Here is a 25,290-nt window from a genome sequence, read left to right as displayed (position 1 = left end):
GTTTGACTGATTTATTGTAGGCTAATAATGTTGGTGGATATTTGTTCTGAGTAGGCCATGATATATTCAGCTCTGTCATATCGCGGGTTTGAGCAGCGGCAGGGGTAACAGAACAACTTACCTGTCTCCAATAATAGGCTGTCTCCAGTACGTGCCGGGTGATCTCCGTGGTTAAAAGCAAATAAACGCCAGGACTACTGTAAGTTTTACGGTAGCATACAAACACAAACCTACACATACACCAAGGAGTGCAGTCTCACCTGTCTGTTTCGTTCATCTGTGATCCTCTGGATCTGAATCTTTTTCCTCCCCATGTTTCCGGTGTGGCGGTGGGAGGGGCAGGGGGCGTGGTGGGGTCGGAGGTCGCGGCTGTCCTGAGGGGATGGTGGTTACTCTGATGCCGACAAGGCGCTTGGCTGTCTCGCTCTTTTCCTGGTCGCTCTCTCTGGTTCTCTCTCCCTGCTCCACCTGTCTGAGGCAGCTGGGCTAGGAGCTATTATCTCCCACAAGAAAACAGGAAGATGAAAGAATGGGGCCTCGTGGCTGGGCCTTCAGATCATGGTCTGTGGAGGGGGCAGGTCATCCACTCGTCCGCTGAATCTGGATCCTCTACCCCCCTTCAATTCTGGCGTGTTAATCCTGCAAAATAGGAAACAAGTGTTTCATCAGTCTGAGATTCACAGAAATGGAAGGGGAGAATGAGGCATTGTTCATATACTGTGATGCACTTTTCCTCACTATCAACAGTGTCTTAGCCCTAACCCTCGACAGTGGTCAATGGAGAAAATAAAACGACTCATTTAAAGCAGTGTTCCTCACAGATGAATGAGAAACGCGCTTAGAAAGAGCAGCGGCAGGGGAACTCTGGGATGGGGGACACTTCTCTTGGGGTTAGCGTTTCCCATGAGGGCGAGTAAGCGTGGTGCGCGTGCGCTGCAGAATATAGGAGCCCCTCCGGGGGGCGCGGGGAGGGAGGCTGTGCTGTGTCAGCTTCATTAGAGGCATCACCGCCACATCACTGATCCGCTGGTCGCCGGCGGCAACACGCTGCCTGCCCGACCTGACACGCCGCATGTGATTCCCAATCGAAGGCAGAGCCGGCCCCGTGGCCCAGTGAGGCGGCTCGCCTCGCCTCCTTACGAGTGGGAGGGTCGCTAAGGCCAACAGCATTTTGTTGCATTTTTTTTTAAGTAAGCTCTCAGATTCTGTCAGGGATTCTGGCCACACCGTCAATTATCATCATTAGGTCTTGTTACTTTATCTAAAACTGTGGTAATTTGGCACAATTCCATGTTACGTGAGGGGAAAAAAAGGATATGCTTGAGAAAAATAAGCAAAACTTAAATCTCATTCACCCTGACCATAAAAGAAGGTTGTTTACAATATATATATAGAGTTTTAAAAAGAGAAAAGATGGATGCAATACATAATTAAATTAAACTGAGAAAGGGCAACTGAGAGAGCCCCAGAGCAAGTGTGCATATGAATTCATGAATTCATGAATGAATGAATGAGCAGGCTAGGTCCTGGGAATGGCCACAGAGGCAAGGACCATGTTAAGCCCCACTACTACTATTTGCAGTTCAGCCTTAAAAATAGCGCTCTCTATATATACATCCAGACTGTGTACACACACGCACACACACACGCGCACACACACAAGTCGAGTCATTGCGTTGAGAGAGAGGGCATCTGGAAAGCCATGAGTGCCGTCTCAACACTACATCATATCATATTCTCATCTACCAATGAGAATAGTAGGAAGTCCAATCTGTCTATTCTACTTTCAAGGAAATCCCAAAAAAAAAACATGCACTGAACTGTTGTGATGACAACAGTAAGGATCCTTTGTTGCGTTGGTGAGGGTAAAGACGACCACACATTTGCTTTTAGTTGATGCAGTTGGTTTAGCTTTGGCAGTGAGTTGTCCATGAATTATGCACTATGTATTTGGCTTGGAGGCAGGACAGGGGGAGAGGTCTGAGAAAAGGGAGTTGTGTGTGTCATAATTGTTTTGTAAAAAGCCTTGACAAAAGAACTGGAGGGAGCTTCAGCTCTCAACTTACATGGAAAATGCAGAGAGAGGTTGTATCATTTACTGTCAGACAGGAGCAGCTCTGGAGGGAATTAGGATATTTAGCCTTGACTACAGAAAAGACAGAGGTGTGTGTGCTATACTTACACTGAATAGACTATTGAGGTGTATGTTATACACTAAGATTGTGTGAGATTGTATTCCTGCCATAGGAGTGTCAGCCTACAGTTCAAAGGGAGGTCTCAACGGGATTTGTTTTTGGCTGAGGGCCGATCACACATGAACATGCCGCTTTATCTGCCCGGGGTGGTCAAGCCGCGACCTTTTACCCTTCATGCTGCTTCAGCCTGCTTCCCATGTCTGATGTCAGGCAGAAAGGGCCTGGAGTGTGTCTCCTCCCTGACTGAGCTAAGGAGACACTTTGGACAAGGAACAGATTGACTTTGATAATAGCAGAATTACAATGGTCATCAGATAGAGCCCTGAGGAACCCCTCCAATATGCCACATGATCTATGGAGGCTTCTGTATTATTGACGAAGATACTAAACACCTGGATAATACACCACTAACCTTTCAGTCAAACCGAAAACATGGGGAAAACCCTTGCCTGCGTGGAAAGTGCAAAACCTTAGGGCGCTCGCAACAGATCAACCCACAGAAGAACTGTCACAAAATGCAGTGGTCTATCATTATCCTTCATCTGTTGCTGGCATTTCAAGCATTCCAGAGCACCACCTGTTATTCAGCCGATTAGGGAGGAGTGCCGTTGGCTATAAGGTGGCACAAGCTCCTGCCACCGCATCCACCCTGCTGCATGTGTCACAGCCCACAGTACAAGGGCACAAGGGTCATGACTGAGTCATGACATATAGCACATAAGACACTGACATGCAGCAGTGGCAGGGCAAATGGGAAGAGATGTGTGTGTGTGTGTGTTTATGTTAGAGGGGATTTGTGCCTGTGTGTGTGTGTGTGTGTGTGTGTGTCAGTCTGTCAGTTTAAATATGTTCATATAGGTGTGTTCATATAGATGCGTGTAAATGTGTCCTTCAGCATGTGTACATGTTTGTATGTGTGTGTACATGTGTGACACATAGGAGTGTGTGTGTGTGTGTGTGTCTGTCTGTCCATCTGTGTGTGTGTGTGTGTGTGTGTAAGTGTAAGTGGGAGCAGATCAGCCTGGGGCACAGAGATAACAGTCGGTGGCTGTGGTGGTGGCGGGAGTGGGTGGGTGGTGGGGGGGGGGTTGCTGGGTGCTGGAGTCAGGCCAGAGCACTGCTGAGAAATCCATCACCTTTCCCACTCAGCACCAGCGCCTGCCCGGACAGACCACAGTTGGCACCCAACAACACCACTCCACTGCCCACAAAAACTTTCACCAACGTCCATACAGAGAGTAAACTAACTACATTAATAAAGAAGTTACTTTTGGTGGTAGCTAATTAATGAACGCAGTGCATGAACTGTTACGTTGTGTGTATCCAGACCTGTTGTTGAGAGCAGTTACAACCTTAGTCGTGTGTCTGCTTCTGCTGGCTAGGCATTGGCAGACAACACCAACACCTCATTGGCAGACAACGCCAATATCAGAAGAGTCACCTACAGCTCTGCTGAGGCCTCAGGTTTCATCAGGGGCAACCAGAACCTCCCTATCTAGCTGGGGCCACTGACTCCACAGAAGGCTATCAAAAAGACAGATCTCCCTCTCCGTTTGTGGCCGAGGCAAATCAATACTTAGATATTCAGTATTACCACAGTTATACTTGGTACCATTAAAAGGGACTGTTCTTGAGCCTTGCATGACTGATGAAACATTCGATGACGGATGACATCGTCAAGCGCTCCATACAAAAGAAATTGCTGCTGAGAATCTAATCGAATCCAATAAGAGACCCACCAGGGTACAGCGTACACAACAATCACCACCTGAGGCTTGTGGGACACCTGAACCTGAGAGGGGTTGGAGTCTGGAGAAAGCAGAGGCAGTCTGATTAGTTAGCCTTTCATTGGGGAAGGCAGATCCACAAACAGGGCCACTAACTGGGCCACTGATCTCTCTCATCTGGCCCAGTGGGACTCTGTGCTGTTCGCCCCCAACCTTGGGGCTGTACTGCCAGCACCAGCTGTGGGATATTAACAGCCTGTTGCCCCATGTTGCCTCGGACAGCCATTCCACTCGGCTGGCCGCCCTGCCTGTTGACTGACTGCTTCTCCGGCCAAATGGGTTGAGAGGGTTGTGTGTCTTCAGAGTGAAGGTGGATCCGTGTGAGTGATATGGTGGGGAAATTAACGGTGGGATGGTTGGCAACTCGGACTGGATATCTTTGAGGAGGGAGGCGGGGAGGGAGAGAGGGGAAAAGAGGAGGGGGCGGGGAGCTGGCCTGTGTCTGCTGCTTGGCTGGTGACTGCGATTGTGCCTGTGTCTGTGTCTATGCTGCCAACCCTGGCAAGGGAATATGATCCCCTCCCCCTCCTTCTCCTCCTTCTCTTCACCAATCATGGGTCGGTCTTTGGGGGGGGGGGGGGGGGGGCTGATGCAGTGCAAAGGCAGCACTTCTAGGAGGGGGTGGGAGGATTGGAGGAGGCTGGATGGGGGGGTTGGGAGGGGCGGTAAAGAGATCTGTGCGCCTCGCTCGTGAATCACGCCCCCGCTGCCAGCCCCTGTCAATAATGCAGTCTACCCAAGCACACTACTTTATACACACACACAAACACAGGCCCACACAATCACATAGGACAACCTAGAGTAACTGTCACTGATCTACTGCATGTGTTTACGCACAACGTATATACAAAACAAACACACACACACACACACACACACACAGCACTATTATTCTGTGCACAAACACGCACACCCACACACAGGTCTCTTTTGTCCTCCATGCCCTATAAAACATAAATGTTCCTATCTTCCACCGTAGACTGAAGACCCATATCTTCAGGCTACATCTTGACTGTCCCTCCTAAAGACCTCTTCATCCCGACTACCCCCCTGTACAACTTTCTCTACTGTAAATAAATAAAAAATAAAATAAAAAAGTAATCCTTCCTTCTCCTAGCATTGTGACTGCCAATGGCACCTGCTCCGAGCATAGATTTGTTTATCTTATGATGACTGATGGACAGATGATTCACTCACTTAGACAAATGTATTTGTTGTCAAGTTGCTTTGGATAAAGACGTCTGCTAAATGTCAAACATGTAATGCATCTATAGAAAATGAGAGGACCAGAGAAGAATGGCAGTTTGTTCACTGTCATCTGTCATCCACATGGACAATGTGGTTGGACCTGTCAGGTGACATCACTGACGGAGGCAGAAACACCGCCACACCCACCCATCCCTGGAAGGAGAGGCTGATTGGCTACAGCTCCCATTAACCTGGCATGCTCCAGAGGCCAGACAATAACAAAACACTCCTACAGGTTCAGTACAAACATCCCATGCTGGACACCACTGATTTCTCCCACTAGGTTTGGAATTGGAATTATAGGCCTACTTAATTCATCCATTGTCTCAGAATTTTCTGTTCGACAACCCTTACCGATGCCCCCTTTGCCCTAACCTTTACCCTTTCACCTCACCTCAGATGAGGGCCAACGATGAAGGTCCGTGAGAGAAAAACGCCCTCCAAGCAAAACACTGACAACATCTCGGGCAGAGGGTGTGTCCGAGCCTGATTGGCTGTCACCAGTGGAACACGTTTGATCAACAAAGCGTCACAAAAGAGGAAGACAGACAAGTTGGAGACAGTTGACTGGCACCCAAATTTATCAGGTTTGTTTATTTTCTTTACAACCACAAGTGAGGGGGTGTTGGAATGCTTCGGCTCAGCGTGACGTTGCGGTAAAACTCAAATAGGGCCACGTTACAACCAGACAGTTTCCCTGTTTTTAGACGTCAATAGCACACAAAAGGCAATTACGAGTATGCTACATCGCAATTTCATGGAATACACTTGCCACTGTAATGAGATCATGAACACTCAACAGTGCTTCAAGAGCAGAACAATGGCCCAATACTTTTCCGTTGTCTCAGAATGGGCATCATGTTGTTGATTTCAGGTGATTAGCTCTGAAGTGTTACAGGACATAACGACTCTCGTGTGAACTCTTGGGAGGGCTAGCGCTGTATTGATCAGATGTGTGTGTGTCGTGACTTTGCAGTCGTGTGTTACAGTAAATAGGGGGGGCAATCAAAAGATGTTGAAGGACACAACACCTTCACAGTGACTCCATCTTTGAGTTATCCCCACAGCACTTAGTGTCTACTGTGCACATCCACTTTGCAAAAGCCATGACAGAACAGAACAGACTCCTGTTAATGAGTTCTCACCATCCGTATTCTTCCGGAGGCTTCTTTTAAAAGGAAGGCCATATCGGGTAACATTCTTCAATATTCTGGGACCAATGATACAAATATAAAAGGGGGATAAATGAACAGTACAGAATTAAACAGAACTGACTTGCCTTGGAGAACTCAACTCCTTTTCCATCAGCGTCTAAATCCCTTACACAGACTCACAGTGAGCAGCCAATTGCATTGAAAACTTGGAACACAGGAGTTAACTAACCATATTTCACAGATCAGTAGCTTAAAAGGAATCATTTTCACAGTGATGAGACTCGCTACAGAGGGCATGGAATGAAAAACGGTGAAGTAAATCTCACAATGTCACAAAATGCCAACATGTAAAAAAAAAAAAAAAAAAAAAAAAAAAAAAAAAAAAAAAACCCTGATTAGGCGACTACCATCGAAGCGCGAAAGCATCACCCTAAGCTACTCTGCTAGATGTCATAGTGCACAACACACCACACTGCATGTTCACCACACCTCCTTGAAGGCAAACAGCAGTCACACGCTAACAAATGGCTTCACCCGTCACTGTGCACGTGGGGAACTCACACGTACAGGTACCAACACCAACCCTCCGCGCAGAGACAAGTGTTGTGCGCTCTTCTGTGGTTCACAGTGAAACACAGGCCACGCGGTGAGTCACCACACACTCCTCGCTATCTACGTCGTAAAGCTCTCAGAGGCGCCAGCCGTCCCCCACATCACTGGCTTCCTGGACTGATTACAAAACCACACCAGCCCAAAGACCGGCTAAGTGGCCCTGCTGGAGTAGTTGTTTTGTGACAGAGTACATGGGAGAAGCACCTGGGCCTGGTAGAAACATATTCATATTCATTGTAATGTACTCTCCTTGAAGTGTGTTCCCTGTGCCTTTAAATGGAAGAGAGGCCCGAGACGACAGCAGAAACAGAAAGTCGTGCTCTAAACGACGGCCAGGAGTGATATTTCAATTTAGCCGTTCAGTCGTAGCAACATTCAAATCAATAACCAAGTCACTGAAAGAAAATCAGGAGTCTAATAGAATTAATACAACGGTACAGGTTGCCCTTACCCTTGGCTGATCAGTCGACAGCAAATAATAAAATAAAATAAAAAAATCAGAAGCACAACTTAAAAATTGTTCCTTATTCAAAAAAACTAAAACAAAAAACAGAGAGCACCAAGACACACTCTGAATTGAATCCCAAAGCTTTCAGTTATAGTCAATACACAGAGTATTCCAAGTCAAAGTTCAGGCGTATTCCCCCAAAAAAAAGACAGGTCCCAAATGAGTGCTGTGTGTCCTGTCCTTTCGATCGACTGGTAGCAATGACGACTGCAGCAGCGCCCCTCACACTGTAGAGCCCCCCTCCACAGAAGTCCCTTCCCTCTACACCCCTCTGCCGCCCCTCGTCACCCCCCTGGTCAACCCCCCCCCCTCCCCCTGTCATACCCCTCCCAGGTCACCCTTTACCCTAATATGCCTTAAGCAACTGGCTTCAATTCATCAGTGTCTATGGTGGTAATTGAGAGGGTGGGTGGTTGTGTGTGTGTGTGTGTATGTATGTATGTATGTATGTATAAGTGTGTACTGTGTGTGTGTGTGTATGTATATATTACGTGTGTGTGTGTGTGTGTATTACGTGTGTGTGTGTGTGTGTGTGTGTGTGTGCTTTAGACTGTGTTGAGCAGGGGGCTTTACTAGTTGTGTAGCTGAGCAGTTAGTCAGATCCTCGTTACCCCTCCCCCTCCGTCCCCTGTACACGTGTAGATACTCTCTTCGGATTCGCAAGCTCCTGGAAGTGCTGTGGCAGCTGCCAGCACACCTTTTGTTCCAACAGCCCCTCTCACCCTAGCCCCCGTCTTCTCCACACACACACACACACACACACACACACAGCTGTTGGAAGGTTGGGCACACCGGCCTGGTGCTGTTCCATGCAGTCCCAAAACTGTACTCTTGATCCAAAAAAGGTTCAATTGCTGATTTTTATTATTTTTTTAATAAATATTTAACGATGTGGTTATGTCTTGCATCTCTATTATTGATACCATTTTAGAGCATGTTGGATGACAACTGTCAAGGGCACAGTTCAAGGCTCTGAATTGATTACAGTTGATTCACAATTCGGCCCATCAAAAGTAGGAAAACCCAATAAATCGAAGCTTCAGTGGATACATACATGGTTGTGACATGTATAGGTTGTCATGTAGGTCAGTTTTAAAAGAAAATGGACCTGAAGGGTAATAAACCCTGACGTCCTAACCTGAGGCCTGATATTTGGCCATTCAGCGACATTTTGAGAACCTCGGTGGCTACAGCTGCTCTTGGATCTTCAGGGGTTCTCACAAACTCTTCCAACACATTTGGCTCGATCGCAGCCTTTCTTCCAGGACATAAGGACACTGCTAATTTCAAGTCAAAAGGACAGTGGGTCATTTCTGAACAAGTGAATTTTGTAGCATGTAAGATGAGAAAACTGTCAAGGGCACAGCTCAAAGATCTGAATTGACTACAGTTTCACAATCTGGCCCATCAAAAGCAGGAAAACTCAATCTATTGAAACATAAGGGGGATATATGGTTGTGAAATGTATGGGTTGTCATGTAGGTCAGTTTTCAAGAGCGACTCTGCTTCCCAAGCAGTGGATCTCAGGCTGTGCCCTTTCCTGACCTTGAAATCTCTGAGGGGGCCGGGAGGGTGTGGGAAATGGGAGGCCAGGAGTCTGTTGAACAGTTGTGTTATTGAGTTTCCACAAAACACAGCAAATATCTGTATGGGTACAGGCACGTCTGTGCCTAGACTCCAACGGGTTAATAAAGGGTCGGAATTCCAAGGAGCAATCTCGTCTCGAAGCAATAACTTATATGGATAAATCTGAAGGGAGAGGAGAAAAAAAAATTTGAGCTCCCTTTGAGTATCTGGAGGAGAAATCTGCCCATGGATGGGAAAAATACACAACAGCCCGCAAACACAACAAAACTGATGCCAGAATTTTGAGGACACAATTACTTCCACAACAAACACAAGTGACTGGTAATGGCCTTATCTCTCTGCCCCCTCTCCAGGTTTTTCCCTCCCCTCTTGCGTCTGTGGGCTAGGCAGCCTGGGGCCCTCCATGTTGAACACATTGTGTTGGCCCCAAGCCTAATAAGGGGATCTATGCGACTGCCTCCTCTCTTCCTGCGACAAATGTGAACGCTGGCCAGGACTGTACGGTGCTGGCCACGTGTGGTGAAGTATAGGCATCAAGGGGGGGGGGGGGGGGGGGGGGGGATGGTGGTGGTGGGGTTGCGGTATAGAAAACAGGAGGAATGAGGGAGATTTTTTCTATAGCAAGGGTAAAGACCAGATCACCCTTACCGAAGCTATCGTCAAATGAGTGTGTAGGGGGGGAAGACGTGTTCTAGAATGGACGAGCACATAAACAAGCATGGCCTTACACTTGTTTGTGCTCGACAGATGCTTACCCTGGGAGTCCTGACTGGCTTCCATTGAGGTTTACTGAGGCAGCAAATACCGTGGCTCCTAACAGAGCACCCTTTCTATGGTAATATACATGGTCGTGTATCTACAGTACAAGCTACCCATGTAAGGTGAGCCTTGAGAATCCTCTCCTTCCCATCAGTACTATAGGACTTTCACAGGCTTTGTTCAACACAAGCCTATTTGGTACTTGCTCTTTTGCAAGTGACTAATAGATTTGTGAACAAACATGATATGCTTTCAAGTGTTTGACAATGAAACCCCTAATTATGCAAATCTTCTCCCCTCTCGAGGACTGCATAAAAAACAAAATACAGAGAAGCTACTGTATGCATTTTATTTTTGTTCAATATTTGAGGCCGTTGATAAGTGATTTTGATGGCTGAAAACGAGTCTGATTTTGGGACAAAATCGGCAGATCAACAAAGATGTCACGAAAACAACAAAAAAACTGTATTAAAGATGCAGTTTCTAAACATACGAACATTTAACAGGCTTTACACAAGGCTCTGAGAAAGTATGAACAAAATCGGAGAACATCACGTGTGCCACTGTCAGTCGTGTTTAACCAACAGTGGCACATGTAGTCTGACAGAAAGAAAACGGACCTGAAGGGTAATAAACCCTGACGTCCTAACCTGAGGCCTGATATTTGGCCATTCAGCGACATTTTGAGAACCTCGGTGGCTACAGCTGCTCTTGGATCTTCAGGGGTTCTCACAAACTCTTCCAACACATTTGGCTCGATCGCAGCCTTTCTTCCAGGACATAAGGACACTGCTAATTTCAAGTCAAAGGGACAGTCGGGTCATTTCTGAACAGGTGAATGACTGAACATTCCATTGACATTTTCCCGAAAGATTCAAATACAACTGACGCGTTTCGGAGCGAGCTCCTTTCGTCAAAGCATCTAAAATAGCTGGTGACTCTGACTTAATTCACAGACGACAGCACAGTACTTGAGGAGATTAACAAAGGGAATAATGTGCCCGATGTGATGTGACCCACATTCCCTGTGTAAGAAGAGTGTTGCCCAACAACATGCATCTCTGTTTGTGTCCCTGCTAGCCTTGCCTCACACTCATAATCCGGGGAAATGTGGTATCTCCCCGCCCAGGGAGCTGTCACAGCTAAAGGGTAAAGGTCAAGAGGAGCGAGACGAGTCCTAACAGACGCAGCAACCTGTTCCCTTCAGCCGCGCCTCGCTCAGCTGCCACCACGAAGGTCCCCTGGCCTTCACACGCGGTCCCCTGCCTTCACACGCGGTCCCCTGCCTTCACACGCGGTCGCCAGCTATGGCACCTCGAGACTGCCACACCAACGGCTTGACCAACCTGGGAGAGTTTAGTCTACGCTGAGAGAGAACGAGGCGCGACGTTGATATTTAAAAGACGTGTCCACATTCTCCTCAGAGGGTGGTTTTGATTGTGAACCTTTAGATGAAAATAAATAAATATACAAACCCAACGTCTTTTGATTTGCTTTTGTAAAGTCAAATAATGGAAGTGCCATGAGCTGTATAAATCAGCGGCGCCAGATCGAATTGAGCAGAATTTCACGTTCCACATTCCGCTGGAATATCATATGGATTTTACTGATCACGGAGACTGAGACCGCTCTACGGCGGCAGACCGGCATGAACAACAAGAGCTCTGGTAGATGACGAGTTTGGTATTTAAGATGGAGGCAGCTGACCCTGGGGGACACAGAACTGGGGGGGCATACGAGCTTCTCAGCGTGGCACTGCAAGGCTCGGCCCAACTGTCATGGCGCACAATGCAGACGAGGCGCTGTGTTGTGAATAAACAAATCCCCCACAGGCGACGAGCCGTTTGATGTGCAGTGGGGCGGGGAGGCCCACACAGGCGCGTACAGCCCCTCCCCCCTTCCTTATCGCCCATCTCTCCAACACTGACTGACTAACACACACACACACACACTCACTCACTTCTCCTCAGAAACAGCTGACGTTTTAACAGGCTTACAACAGCTGACAGGCTACAGGTGGGGCAGAGGGGGCCCTTTGTAACCCCCCTGCCTCTTCTTTTAGTCCCCAGCTCATAATTCCCCTCAACGACACACACACACACACACACACACACACACACACACACACACACACACACACACACACACACACACACACACACACACACACACACACACACACACACACACACACACACACACACACACACACACACACACACACACACACACACCTGTTGAGACTCCACAGGAATTGTCCCCTCCGAAAAACCCTCCTTTACCAGTAACCATTCCGTCTCTTGCCCAGTCCAAAGGGGTTTATGATCCGGCAGCATGTGTTTGAGAGTTTACCATGTGGCCCGGCGTGTGTAACCTGCATACGAGAGCAGCAGCAGATGCAACTGTAGACGACATAACTATGATCTAAAAGCAATAAGCTCCTTTACTTCCCTTAACTGACATCCCCAGCGAACAGGAAGACCACAATGGAAATAATCCACTGACCGTGTTAAGCCGCGCGATCATTTCCTCAATGTTTTTATGTAATCTGGTGGAATTGCTGTTATAGTGCCCTACTTTTATGTTCCTCTCAATCATGAAGTCAGACATTAATTACACCGAGATATCAGCAGGACTACCAGACTTTTCAGGAGCATCTTGGACCGGAATAGAGTCTAAATGCAGATCCTAGAGTCGCATGCACAGTTGTGAGGGATGTGTCTGCCATCTATCAAAAGCCTACACTCGTCATGTGGTTTGCACTCCAATTGAAATGACTGGGAGCTTTCTAAGAAAAGACTGTCTAACCGACTTGCAGCAGGGTTTTCTTTCTTCCAGCTTTACACACAGAGGTACAACGTCAAACCAGCTGAGAGGCTGTGGGGGCTGAAGCTGGACCATGGGAGCAGTGATCAGGGTGACAGACTGTCTCTTTCTTTCAATCAATAAGGCTATGGCGAAAGGCAAACAGACGTCTAATTAATAATACATTTGTCATGGTGGTGACATTGTGGAGTCTTTCGATTTCCCCAGTTGGCAAAGGTCTCTGAGATGAGAAGGTCTGGTTTGAATGTCTTCAAATCTCTGTCATTGTCAGCCAACTGATTTAGTTTTGCGTCAGCTGAGGAGTCATTTACAATATGCGATATATTGTTGAACCGTCAATACATCCATTGACACATGATCTGATATCAGTGCAAAAGCGCCCTTTACCATAATAACGACCAAAAACTGTTTTAATTGAGAAGTTATGGCTTTTCAGAAGCCGCAGAAAAACAGGAAATTCAAAATGAGCACCGCCACTCAACTTCACCTTTGCACTAACAGTTATTTTTTCAGCCCTCAGCTTTAATGTTAGGCAGGTTGCTCAGTATTCAGATCCTCTCTCAAACAGCCTAATTCATACTCTTAAGAGTATGTTGTCTTCAAGACAGTGATTTAGATTTTGCATGACAACTCCCAAAGCATACACATACAAAACCGTTGTCATGTCACCAAAAGTTAAAAAAAATAAAATAATAAAAAATAAAAGGAGAAAAAAACTTTCTTGAGAGTTGAATTGTGAGGGGAACGCTGTCTCGATATTTAGGACAACTATCAGTTTGTAAAGGGGTAAAGCTCTGGAAGAGAAGGGATTTGAAGGCACAGCACTTCTTTGGATTGGGTGGGAAAACCATGGGGTGAAAAAGAGCAGCTCAGGATTTAGGTATTCTTGCTGTGTCGGCAAAACAGAATAAACTACTTTTCCGTGCTCTCGTCACTACTCCCTCATCCTCCAACATCCATCTCTCCTGTTCCTCCTCTCCCAACTTGTTGTGTTTCAATACATCCCGGCAGCCTCTCTCCCCTTCTTTCCTCTCTCTTCATGCTTCTCTTCTTCTCCTTCCTCTCCCTCCTTCTGTCTGTTCTGCGTTCCTGTAGAGCTTCTTTAGCTGTAATGTGATAAACATCTGAATAATATAAACAAGCGCCGGAATCCTCTAGAGGAAGAAAGGAGTGGTTAAGATTATTCAGTTGGGGTGTCGAGGCCAGAGCGCACATGGAAGCTGACTTGTAAACACACAGCGTGAGTGTAAGAGTGTGTGTGTGTGTGTGTGTGTGTGTGTGTATCAGTGGGTGGATGTCTGTGGCATGTGCATGCTCACATATGAGTGTGTGTGGGATGAACAGCATAAGAGGCTTGGGAGAGAGGTGAGGACGAGTCAGTCAGCAAAATAAATGTTATCTAATATTCTGACATGGAGAGAAACCGTCCGCTGAAAAAAAGCACATTATCTCACAATGTACAAACACCACACTTTCCCTGTAACACACTGCCAACTGACCACCTGCATTGCTATTGTATGGATGCCGGCTGAGGTGGACGTATATGAATTTCCAATGTGTTTAAATTAAAAAGGGGGGGAAAAAAGGTTTTGAGAGTTACATTGTATTTCTGTGGGGTGAGTGGTTCAAAATGTTGTATTATGACACACAGTGGTCTGTACTTGTTCCATGGTGACATCAGATTGCCCTTCCCAGTTTTGTCCTCGCTACTCAGACTGCTCCTGGGGATCAGAACCAAACAGGCACGCACACACACACACGCACGCCTGTTTGTGCACTCACACACATACACAAAAGCACGTACACAAATACTCAAGCATGAATACATATGCACATGCCTGAAGTCACTGGCATAGATGCACGGACGTAGTATTTTTTCTCTCTCTCTCTCACTCACACACACACACACACACACATACACTTTGTGTCACTTTGGAAGGGTGCAGGGGGGATTTTTAAACTCTCCCTCTCCTCCTCCTCCTCCTCCTCCTCCTCCCTCTCACTGGAACCATTCCCAGCTCTGGGTAATGGCTGCTTCACAACAGAAGAGGAACAAGCCAGCCATCTTCCCTCCCAATGTAACGCACCATGCACGGAGCATACACAGCTAACTCAATGAGCCCTGTGCAGTCGTCCCCCCCCTCCCCCTCCCCCTCCCCCCCCACCGTTACTGAACCACAGCTGTGCAACCATGAAAGCTGTACCACACCTCAGCGAGGGAGCGGGTTGACGAACTGTACATTCAATGTACATTTTCGAACAAGGGCATAACCTACCTAGTGAAGAGTCCGCCTCGCTTCAGCGGCACGGGAAGTGGAAGACACGCCAAAAGGAGTATGGGAGTTAATAAGACAGAGGCGGCGTTGGGAGAAGGGGGGCCGAGAGGATGAGGAGCGAGAAATGGCAGGACCTCAGATCAAAGCAAGGGAGAGGGGAGAGGGAGAGAGAGAGGGGAGAGAGAGGGGAGAGAGAGGGGGGAGAGCAAACGAGTGTGAGAGAGGCCAGGGTGTAGCGTTACAACTCCTGGCCCTGGCGCTTGCTGTTTCAGCTGTGCCGGAGTGATGGCCAGCCCCTGCTCTCACGCCACGGTAACCCCGTCAGCATGGTGGCACAGCTCTTGGTCTCCAACTCTCTTTCTCTATGTCTCTCTCTCTCTCTTCCAGTGTCTAAAGTTGCTCTAATTGTACGTGTGTGTAGTGTAGTAGGTCTGTTCTTCCTTTGTCTTCTTCTTCACCCATTCTCTGCTTTTTGGTATTCTCCCCCCCCCCCACACACACACACACACACACAACCAATTTTCCTCTTAAACTAAGGTAACAATAACAGACCTCCCTACTATACCTGGGGTTTTCACATTGTCCAATAGATCCAGCTTGATTTTCAAAAGAAACCTGATTCTACGCTGATCAAATACAGGTCAACGGTGGCTGATGGGCCGGGCCGTGCCATCTATGCTTACTACTTCCAGCACTGTTCACATCCATTGTTGAGTTAAGTTGAGAAGCACGTTTGTTAGGGACTTACTGTGAGGTAAAGGGGGCAAGGCTATCATTATGACTGCTCCGAGAACAATCACCTAAATTACATCATGCTTTAACAGACAGGAAAACCAAAAGGGTATGGCGGCTTCATTCTGGGTTCTCGAAAATGTCTTCCATTTACACTTGACCCAGTACGTTTTCCTTTTACAATGTTCTCCTTTCCCCAGCTTTCAAAAGATATTCAGGCTTGGTTCTTTCAAGTGTCAAATGACAGAAAAAAAAGAAGAAAAAAAAGAAGAGCGTTATTACTAATGCTTGCCTGAGCTGAACGGAACGGATTCTAATTGAATTTAACTGGATTTTGACACCACAGCCCAGTCAAGGTCAAGCTTACCCAACTATGGAGGCTGTAGGGCAGCACTTTTCTAAGAGTCCCAACTCATCCCAGACTCATTTGTTGAGGTTAACGTTGCAAATGTTAGGTTAAGTTGCGTTTAACCTACATAGGTGGCGAAGTCTTGATCCCACTGCCCCTTGATCCCGCCAAAGACCAACGTAAAGCCCATTTGGCTAGCTTTGCGCAAGATGACCCTTTCCATTCGTAAAGAGTATATTAGAAGGAGGGAAATACAACTTAATCTGGATAAAGCCTGTGGCAAAACCAACTGACGGCAAGAGGAAAACACACCAGGACAACTTGGCATGAAATGGAACGAGAGAGAGTTTTAATACACTCCTACAGATTCCATAATCCCAGATCAAAATAAATGTTACTTGCATTCACCGTTTTCATTTATTTATTTGTTTGTTTCTACCTACTAGGCAAAATGAGGTCAACCCACATTTCCATTTCTGCTCCATCGCCGGGTATTTCAAGCCATTCCTTTGGAGGCGGATTGGATAAATTTAGTCCTTCGACTGGAGTATTTTTAGTGGAAAGCAACAACTGGGTGTGAGGACTTACCATTCATTTATTTCTGTTCTGCCGTCGGTTGACGTAACGGAGCTTCATAGAATGATTCCAGTGAATGGTGTCCTATCACACGCAGAAACACGGTGAACGATCCCATCCAAAGCCAATGGGATCTCAAGCACTGAAAAAAACAACTGTTGGGTTCTGTCGGGTGCTATTTGTTTTTTTATGTGCCCATCCACCAACCTCACCAAGTCAATTTCCTGTATGTGCAAATATACTTGGCCAAATAAAAGAATTCTGATTCTGATTCTGATGAGATATGAGGGTTCCGATATCAGACTTTGGCTTCAGTGAGAATATGCTGGTGAAGTGGAACGTCACTGGAGATACTCAAACTGACGCACAGCGCTGTAAGACTGTCACGACCACGCTGATATTTAGCTGTCAAACTTGGTCCCACTGTAATTACATTGACTAGTGTTATTATTTCGCTTCCTCCATCATCCCAGAAACAGAGCCAGTGTGAGAAACTACACAGGTTAGCATGTATTTCCCAAAATTGGTTCTCAGCTACATTCCCTCCTAAAGACCTCTTCATCCCCACTACGCCCCGTGTACAAGTTTCTCTCCTGCAAAAAAATAATAAAAAATAAAAATAATAATAATAATTCTTCCTTCTTCTAGCAGTGTGACAGCCAATAGCCCCTGGTCCTACCATAGATCACTTTTTCTTATGATGACTGATGGATAGATGATTCACTTATATAAACAAATGTATTTGTTGTAAGTCGCTTTGGATAAAGGCGTCTGCTAAATGCCATAAATGTAAATGTAGTGACGTTGGTCATGTTAGCCATGCTACTTGTACCAGTACACATGATTTTGAATATCAGATATTTGTTGGCTACAACAGCTAAAATATCTTTATTACTAGTCTCTCAATACAAACTTGCTATGTTAGTCCCCAGATAGCTTTGTTGTCATGGTATCCTTTGATTATGACGCAATGATTTTGCCATGTATTGATGACTGTTGAGAATTTATTAATATTAGTGGACAAAGGAATGGAGTAGTTAAATCTGCCAGTTTAAAAAACTGGCAGATTTAATGGAAAGCTACAATATTTAAGTTCATGGTTCAACTCAGACAGGCAGAGTCATAGAGCCTGACTTCCCCTTTAAGAGTGGAGCAGCTGCCACTTCTACTGTAAGCTGACACCAGTGGTCACACAAAAGCCACCACCTCAGTTTGGGGACCTAGTTTTTCAGAGCGACACAAGTCCTCATATTTTTTCAGTTTAGATTTTCATATGAACGGATGTGACAGGTTTAAATGCTATCCGTCTCCGTCATTCACAAACAAACATTTTCAAGCATTTCCAAAATAAAAGAGAGATTTCGACTCTTTCATTACATTCAATGACAGCTTTTTATATAAAATATACAAAACACACTGACGTGTGTAATCAAAACGGAGGGGTCCTACAAAGAAGCCATATCTGTGTTTATCTATACCAGTGGATGTTGGTGGAGGTAGAAATCGGAGGACAGGCTCATTGTAATGCATGGAATGGAATGAGGAATGATATCAAACACGTGTGAGCCCGTCCTACGATTTCTACCTCCAACAGCTTCCGCTGATCGATACTAATGTTTACAATATCACAGTCCTCTCTACCGCTGCTTCACCTTCACCTTGGAGACAGTGGGCATCTTCCCAGGACCTCCTACTGACCAATACAACACGACTCTGCAGCCAACCAACCAATCAACCGACCATAGCAACGTGCCATCGCCAGGCCATTATCACTTAAAGGTTGTTTATCTCCAACAGGCTCCAGCATCAACCTGCACCACTCCATGGTTCAAAACCGCTCATCCCTAAGCTGGCTCTTCAGATCTCCACCTCCCCCCACCTCCTCCTCACTCCTTCACCCTCCTCCCCTACTCCACCCCCACCCTCCTGAACCTTCGGGCCTAGTTCACCTCCCCTGCCCTCTGGACTAGAGCCCTTCCTCCCTCTGCAGGGGCTCTCCGCTCATTATCTTAATTGATGTTTAACCCCTGGATCAGCTGCTGATGATGGCTCAATTAAGGGCTTGCTGGAGGAGAGAGATTAGTCCTGGGTAAGTAAGTTTCTGCTCTCCAGCATAGCCAAGAAGAACCAGAGCTTCACAGGGCCGTATTCCTTCACTATGGCCAGGCAGCACAGAGAAGGGAGGCCATATCCCTTCACTATGGCCAGGCAGCACAGAGAAGGGAGGCCGTATCCCTTCACTATGGCCAGGCAGCACAGAGAAGGGAGGCCATATCCCTTCACTATGGCCAGGCAGCACAGAGAAGGGAGGCCGTATCCCTTCACTATGGCCAGGCAGCACAGAGAAGGGAGGCCGTATCCCTTCACTATGGCCAGGCAGCACAGAGAAGGGAGGCCGTATCCCTTCACTATGGCCAGGCAGCACAGAGAAGGGAGGCCGTATCCCTTCACTATGGCCAGGCAGCACAGAGAAGGGAGGCCATATTTGAAAAGGGCTACAAAGAGAGGCGACTGGGAAGCAAATCTTGATGTGACTATACTCCTAACATTATACCTCCACGGGTCTGTTCCCTGAGTAAAAAGCCTCTGGCAGTGCAACCTCACTGCCACAGTGGGGAGGCCATTTTGAAATGACAGCGAGAGACAGAGAGAGAGAGAGAGAGAGAAAGAGTGGATTGAGAAAGGCAAAGCTTGCCAGTTGTACTTCCCACATTAAGCGTCTATTGGTCTTTGCCCTGTGAAAAAGCACCTTTGGCTCAGAGCTCCATTAAGCTAGGAGAGAGGGTGACATTTCTTCCCCCGGCACAGTGTGCTGGGGTAAAGTGAGGCCTTGTGATGATTGAATCATGGCCATAATGGCAGAAGGCAGGACCCCACTGTGCAGCGGAGTCCTTCCTGTTCCCCCCCGCTCAGCGTGGGAAAGGCGGTGGGCAAATCTGCCATGGAATAAGCACACGAAAGAGGCCATGAAGCGAAAACGAAGAGGGCACACATACAGTCGGCACTCGATACCGCTCAAAAGGGTTTTCTGCTCCTTCCAAAGATGTCGGCTTGCCATCGTCATGTCGAGAGAAGGAGGTTTTCAGTGGGACCGTAAGCAGAGGGGTACGATCCTCTGACCTGATGTTAGTGAAGATAAGATGTCTTCCCTCACAATGGACTGGGATAACAGCCAAGTGCATGGCACCACAGACATCTAACATGACCTCCCCACGCTTTCATGCAGCCTACGGGTTAGGCAGTGATTAAAGCCCATCAATATTTTTGGAGTTGGCCTACGAGTTCAGAGTTATACAATTGGTGGGCAGAGATTGAGAACTCAATGGAAATTATGCTGTGGAGACTGACTGTGGAAACCAATGTTGGGGAAGAGAGAGAGCCTTGACCAGTGGAGTGATCTGGTCAGCGTTTATCCTGAGGATTTAGTGCTACGCTCTTTAGTCTAATCCATAGATTGCTAGGCCCTCACTCTGTCCTCTACCCCCCCCCCCCCCCCCCCCGCCCCCATCTCTTCTTATCAGTGCCCCAACTCCCTCCTCCTTGTCCCTTCCTACATTCCTGTTGTAATGTTTGATTGTAAATGTTGTGTATGCAGGTCTCCCTTGCAAAAAGTGGCCGTGCTCTCAATGGGACTCCCTGCCAAAATAAAGGTTAAATAAATAAAACACGCGTTACAAATATTCATATTAGGCTAAACAATCAACATCGATAAATATAAACTCATACTGACACTCATACACACCCACACCCAAACCCAAAACATATTCATGCATTCCACACAGCCTGACACACACACTGTGATGTCTGAGGAGCACAATGGCTGCCCATCTGTGTTTGCAATTCAGCAGGAAGCTGCAGCAGGAGAGAATGATTGTACTTCCTCAGACAGAGACTGGGGGCTTATTTTTGCTCTTTATTGACTGGAGCCACAAGACTGCACTCCAAACAGTGGTGTTTTGTGCGGCTTTGCAAAACCATGTTACACTTCATTGTCATATTATGTGCTAATATTCCCCAGTTAACATTCTGCAGTGGTTTTAATTTTGATAATACCATATTAGGGTCATGTGAAATAACTAATTTGCTTTCAAGATCAATACGGGATGTTTAGTTCTTTTTTGTTATTCAATAGCAAGAGGCTTCTCTGGCAGAGGCTACTCACAGTCACGCTTCTCAGGAACACAAAAGCCCATTACTTTGCTGAGCCTAAACGTTATCTGTATCTAAAGCCTTTTACTGTACACAAGTCCAGTTATACTCAATCGGGCAATTTACGGATTGTGTGTGAGAGAGAAAGAGAGGGGAAGGAGAAAGAACGAAAGGGGAGAGAGAGAGAGAAAGTGTGTGTGTGTGTGTGTGTGTGTCTGGGTGTGTGTTTTAAGCATCCATCCAAACAAAATTGCACTTTCAACTGTTTCATTACACCCTACCATGTCCTGACACACATGTGGAGATGATGGCGGTAGCCTCTAATGATGTCAAAATCCAGGCCAGCACAGGAGACTCATGAGGGCCAGTGTCTCCCAGAGAGACGAGATTAGATAAGGTAGTAGGAGTATAGAGGGGGAGGGGTGTAAAGCTCCCATTAGCTTTGACATCTTGACAATGTCAGAGACAGACAGCAGAGCATTGGTCGGCCAACACAGCCCTTGTATGTTGTGAAACTGGTCCTGGCATAACCCTGCCGTCTAAATAGTGGATTAAACCCGCTTCTATCCCTAGATGTAGGCCTGTCTGTCTGTGTCTTTGGTCGTACATGCGTCTGGATTGACTGCATTCGCTGTCTTACCTTTTAAACGTTCATCTATGGGACGCACAGCGGCATGTCCTTATGGGGACAGCTCATCCCCTGTAATCTCCCCTACTCTCAGGCATGCCAGGGTCGGCTAGCTCCATTATCTGGACTGCCTCCCTAGGGACCCTGTCGTTGCCATGTGACACGCTCACGCGAATCACAACGTCCACTACCCGCTCGCTCGCGTGGCTGACACACTCATCAGTTGTTGTCCCTCGTTTGTGGGGAGAGCGGGGACGACGTTAATGCATTTGACCGTGACGTGTTTACAGGTAGAAGTTTAGGCAGCCCACTAATTAAGATAAACTGGCTTCACATATGACTGTGAAAACAAACAGTGGAAGGTATAATGAAAAACAACACAGAATAGCTTCTTTTTTTCCCTCCAAAAATCTTGAGAGAAGAAAAATACTGTGATAACACACTAGTTGTATGGCAGGTTTACCCAGGCCATCTTTCACTTTCACTGTAAAATGGTTACCGGATTACGGTTAGGAAATTGGAAGTTTGTTTACTCTTTACTCAGTGAGGACAGCAATTACACACAGCGTTGGCAGGCATCTGAGGGCACAATCATCTGGTAATTACAGCACCGTCAACTCTTCAGAAGTCATCAGGGTTGAATAGTTATCGGAATGCATGTTGCCTAATCAGAATACATATTCATAATACATTTTGAAGTGTTCGGTATTCTGGTACAGTACATTTAAAAAAAAATAATAATAATAATAAAAATACAGATACTTTCATAAATAAGAGAATTAACACTTTTAGAATACTTCCAATCTTTTTCTCAAGCGGCCCCAACTGAACTGATCTCCCAGTGTTGCAGCTGCCGTCTGCCCTCCGCGGTAGCTGAGCTCAGAGTCGCAGCACAGCTGAGCGAAGAGAATCAAATTGTGCAATCTGCATCCACCTGACTGCTCCGGTGATGGCTGAAGGTGGAGGGAAGTCGCTTTTTCAATTGATGGTGCTACCAGCGCCGTTTTAAAGTGAAAGAAGACCTGGGCAAAACTTCTCACATCTGCTGTGTTTTGCAGAGGAGCTCTGCCAGGAGAGAGGAGGCACAGCCATGTCTGTCACATGTCCACTGGATTTATTAGCTACTAATAAGACGCTAGTCAGAGCTAGTTAGTCATTAAGCCTCCACTCCAGGCCAGTCTCATTTGAACCACAGCCACGAAATCAGTTAATTTGTTATGCTAGATATAACACCCTGCACAAGTTCACCCTTATTCACCAGTGAATATGACTTGCAGGCCCCTGATTTTCCTATTAAAATATATGTCCCAGAAATATTTGTTCAGTGAGTCCAATGGTTATTTTGAACAATTATTTTTCAAGTTTTTACAAGTTTTCTTGGATGCTCCTGTGTACAAATGAAAAGTATTCTGACAGGTATTCTGAATACTGAATACATTTTGGACCGTGTATTCAGTATTTAAATACATTTTCAAAGTATTCTATAAAACCCCGGAAGTCATAATGCCAAGCAGAACATGTATTTTCAGTCAACACCATGACAGTCAACACCACCACACCACACCACACCACCACGACACTGACGCTTCCTCCGCTGCCTGCCTGTCTGTCTGTCACTACCTCGTCTGCAGTCGGCTATGCATCAACCTCAGGCGGGTTGGCAAGCTGTCATAAAGAAACAAGCAATATTGATCCTGGGATAAACTTTGCAATAAACCGGCCACCCAGTATTCTTAAAAACAAATCCGTTTAGAGACACGAAGAGAAATCGCGTCAAACACTTCGGTGACACCGTCGCTGTGACAGCTCCGAATAAACTGTCACGACTGTTGCGCACATGATGAAGGGACGACAACGCAATTCCTGTATTAGCAGGCGACACCACTTATTATGCGCTGTTGTTATTAGTGTTAGGATCCTAACATTTGACGACACATATCTGGTCCCCAGTTTGTACACTGGCAAAGAAGAGCTAGCGAACTCCAGCCATGATGTACCCTTGACACAAAATAAAACACGAGACAGCGCGCCGCCGCCACAACGCATTTATGCTTCTTTGGAGTTACCACGAAATTATAGCAACTCCTTGAGCAACGAAAGTAGATACAGAGGGAGTACAATGTAGGCCAGTTAACCGCAACCTACTAAAATGTAATACTTGCCAAATGTAACCTAACATATTCAATAGATATAGCTAACCTGGATGATAGCGAGCAAGCTTGAAAACAGTGACTTACCCTGTAACACAGTATCCACATCTGGTTGATGAAACTGGAGATTCAAAAATATATTACTCTGTTTTCTGTATAAAATGGAGATGGAGGGGTAAGGATTGTGTAGACTGGCTGTCCACCAACGTCGATATGAATTTAATAATCTTTCCTCTTGATGTACTAGGTAACTATTTAGTTCTGTCAAATGATACAATGTAAATGGTGCCCAATCTATCTTGATTGGCACTGCTTCATGATTGACATTTTCCGGACCAATCGGCAGGAGAGATTCATGTGGCTTAACCAATCACTGAGGACGTCTCACCGCAAAGTTGGTAGAAGGTGAACGGTGAAGTAGGAAGGACTAATGGCGAGATCATGCGATTGTATCCCTCCGCCTCTTATGTTTTGAGAGAGACATCTCCATTTGAATCATGTAGCACAACTAGACTAACAAGTCACCCATCATTGTCTTACCTACACACGTATTATCAGAACAAGAATATTGTGTCTTACTTCTTTAACAAATATTTATTTAAAATATATGTTCGCTTAATGATCATTTACAATGTATGTTTCCCTCTGTAGCCTTGAATTCAGTCTGTAAGATATGACCTTACATTGAGAGAGGTTTATGCAATCCGAGTAAGCTTAATACATCAGTTATATTACATTTTAAAGTGCATTAAGGCCTAACCAAAAGCCACTATAGACAGCAAATAGTTTACAGCATATAACCATTTGCCTTAGGTAGGCATTCAATGAGTATAACCCCAATAAAATGAAATAGGAAATTGTGGCGCTGTGCATTTTAACATTGAAAGGAGAGCATCCAAGCGAACTACTTTGTCTCGTGGCTGCGGAAGCACACGGTGTTTTCAGTGAGGGAGGATGCGATAGGAATAGATTGTGATACAGTGTAACGCATGACAGCCTTTCCTGTGGCCAGTATGTATGTATTTACCCACAATCGTTATTACAGACCCCTTCCCTTGTGTGTTATATAGCATAGGCAACAATTGACTTCGGAATAAAAGCGGAATAAACGCTTTCTCATTTTGTTCCATATTGCAGCCTGTACTGTAGCACATAGACCGACGTCACAATTTCGTCAGTGTGAAGCAAATGGTTAGCTCGGAAATTTAAAGTCGCAGAGATACAATTGGCAGGAACAGTGTGTTTGTTTGTGTTATTTCATAATTAGGTTTCAGTGTCTCCTTACCAATGTACCAAAGGTAATACTATTACTTTGACTGAGAGTAATTTGGAAGCGAAAATATGACAAGAAATAATTAATAGGCCCAACATTAACTTCCTGAACCTCTTCTAAATACATTCTTTATCACACTAGATGAGATCCCATCTATTCAGCAGGATTCACCAATTTTGCCTGTTTTGCCCAATATTAATCAGTTGGGGTGCTCTCTCTAACTTCCACATTCTCTCTCTCTCTCTCTCTCTAACTTCCACATTCTCTCTCTCTCTCTCTCTCTCTCTCTCTCTCTCTCTCTCTCTCTCACACACACTCTCTCTCTCACACACACACACACACACACACACACACACACACACACACACACTGCGGTATATGGACCATTTATTTGTTTTACACTTTAATCTGTGTCTCTCTAAATATACTCTGGGGTTTTTGTGATCCATTAATGAACCCAACAGATAAAGAGAGAGAGACA

The 25,290-nt window shown here is 46.0% G+C and overlaps 1 protein-coding gene across 5 annotated transcripts in view; it reads right to left on the bottom strand.

Annotated features, from left to right (window-relative positions):
• mef2d (myocyte enhancer factor 2d) overlaps positions 1 to 23,786 on the bottom strand; it is a 57,707-nt gene extending 33,921 nt beyond the window's left edge. For all 5 annotated transcript variants that reach the window (XM_083678884.1, XM_083678886.1, XM_083678887.1 and 2 more), the window contains exons 1-2: positions 23,624 to 23,786; positions 261 to 639 (exon numbers count right to left, since the gene is read on the bottom strand). In XM_083678884.1, the coding sequence (XP_083535010.1) occupies positions 261 to 314 (54 nt within the window). In that variant the 5' untranslated portion in view covers positions 315 to 639; positions 23,624 to 23,786. The remainder of the gene's footprint in view (positions 1 to 260; positions 640 to 23,623) is intronic.
• Positions 23,787 to 25,290: the final 1,504 nt, after the last annotated feature.

Source organism: Argentina silus, assembly GCF_951799395.1.
Source record: "Argentina silus genome assembly, chromosome: 10".
Taxonomy (NCBI): Eukaryota; Metazoa; Chordata; class Actinopteri; order Argentiniformes; family Argentinidae; genus Argentina; species Argentina silus.
This window is presented reverse-complemented; position numbering and strand designations above follow the sequence as displayed.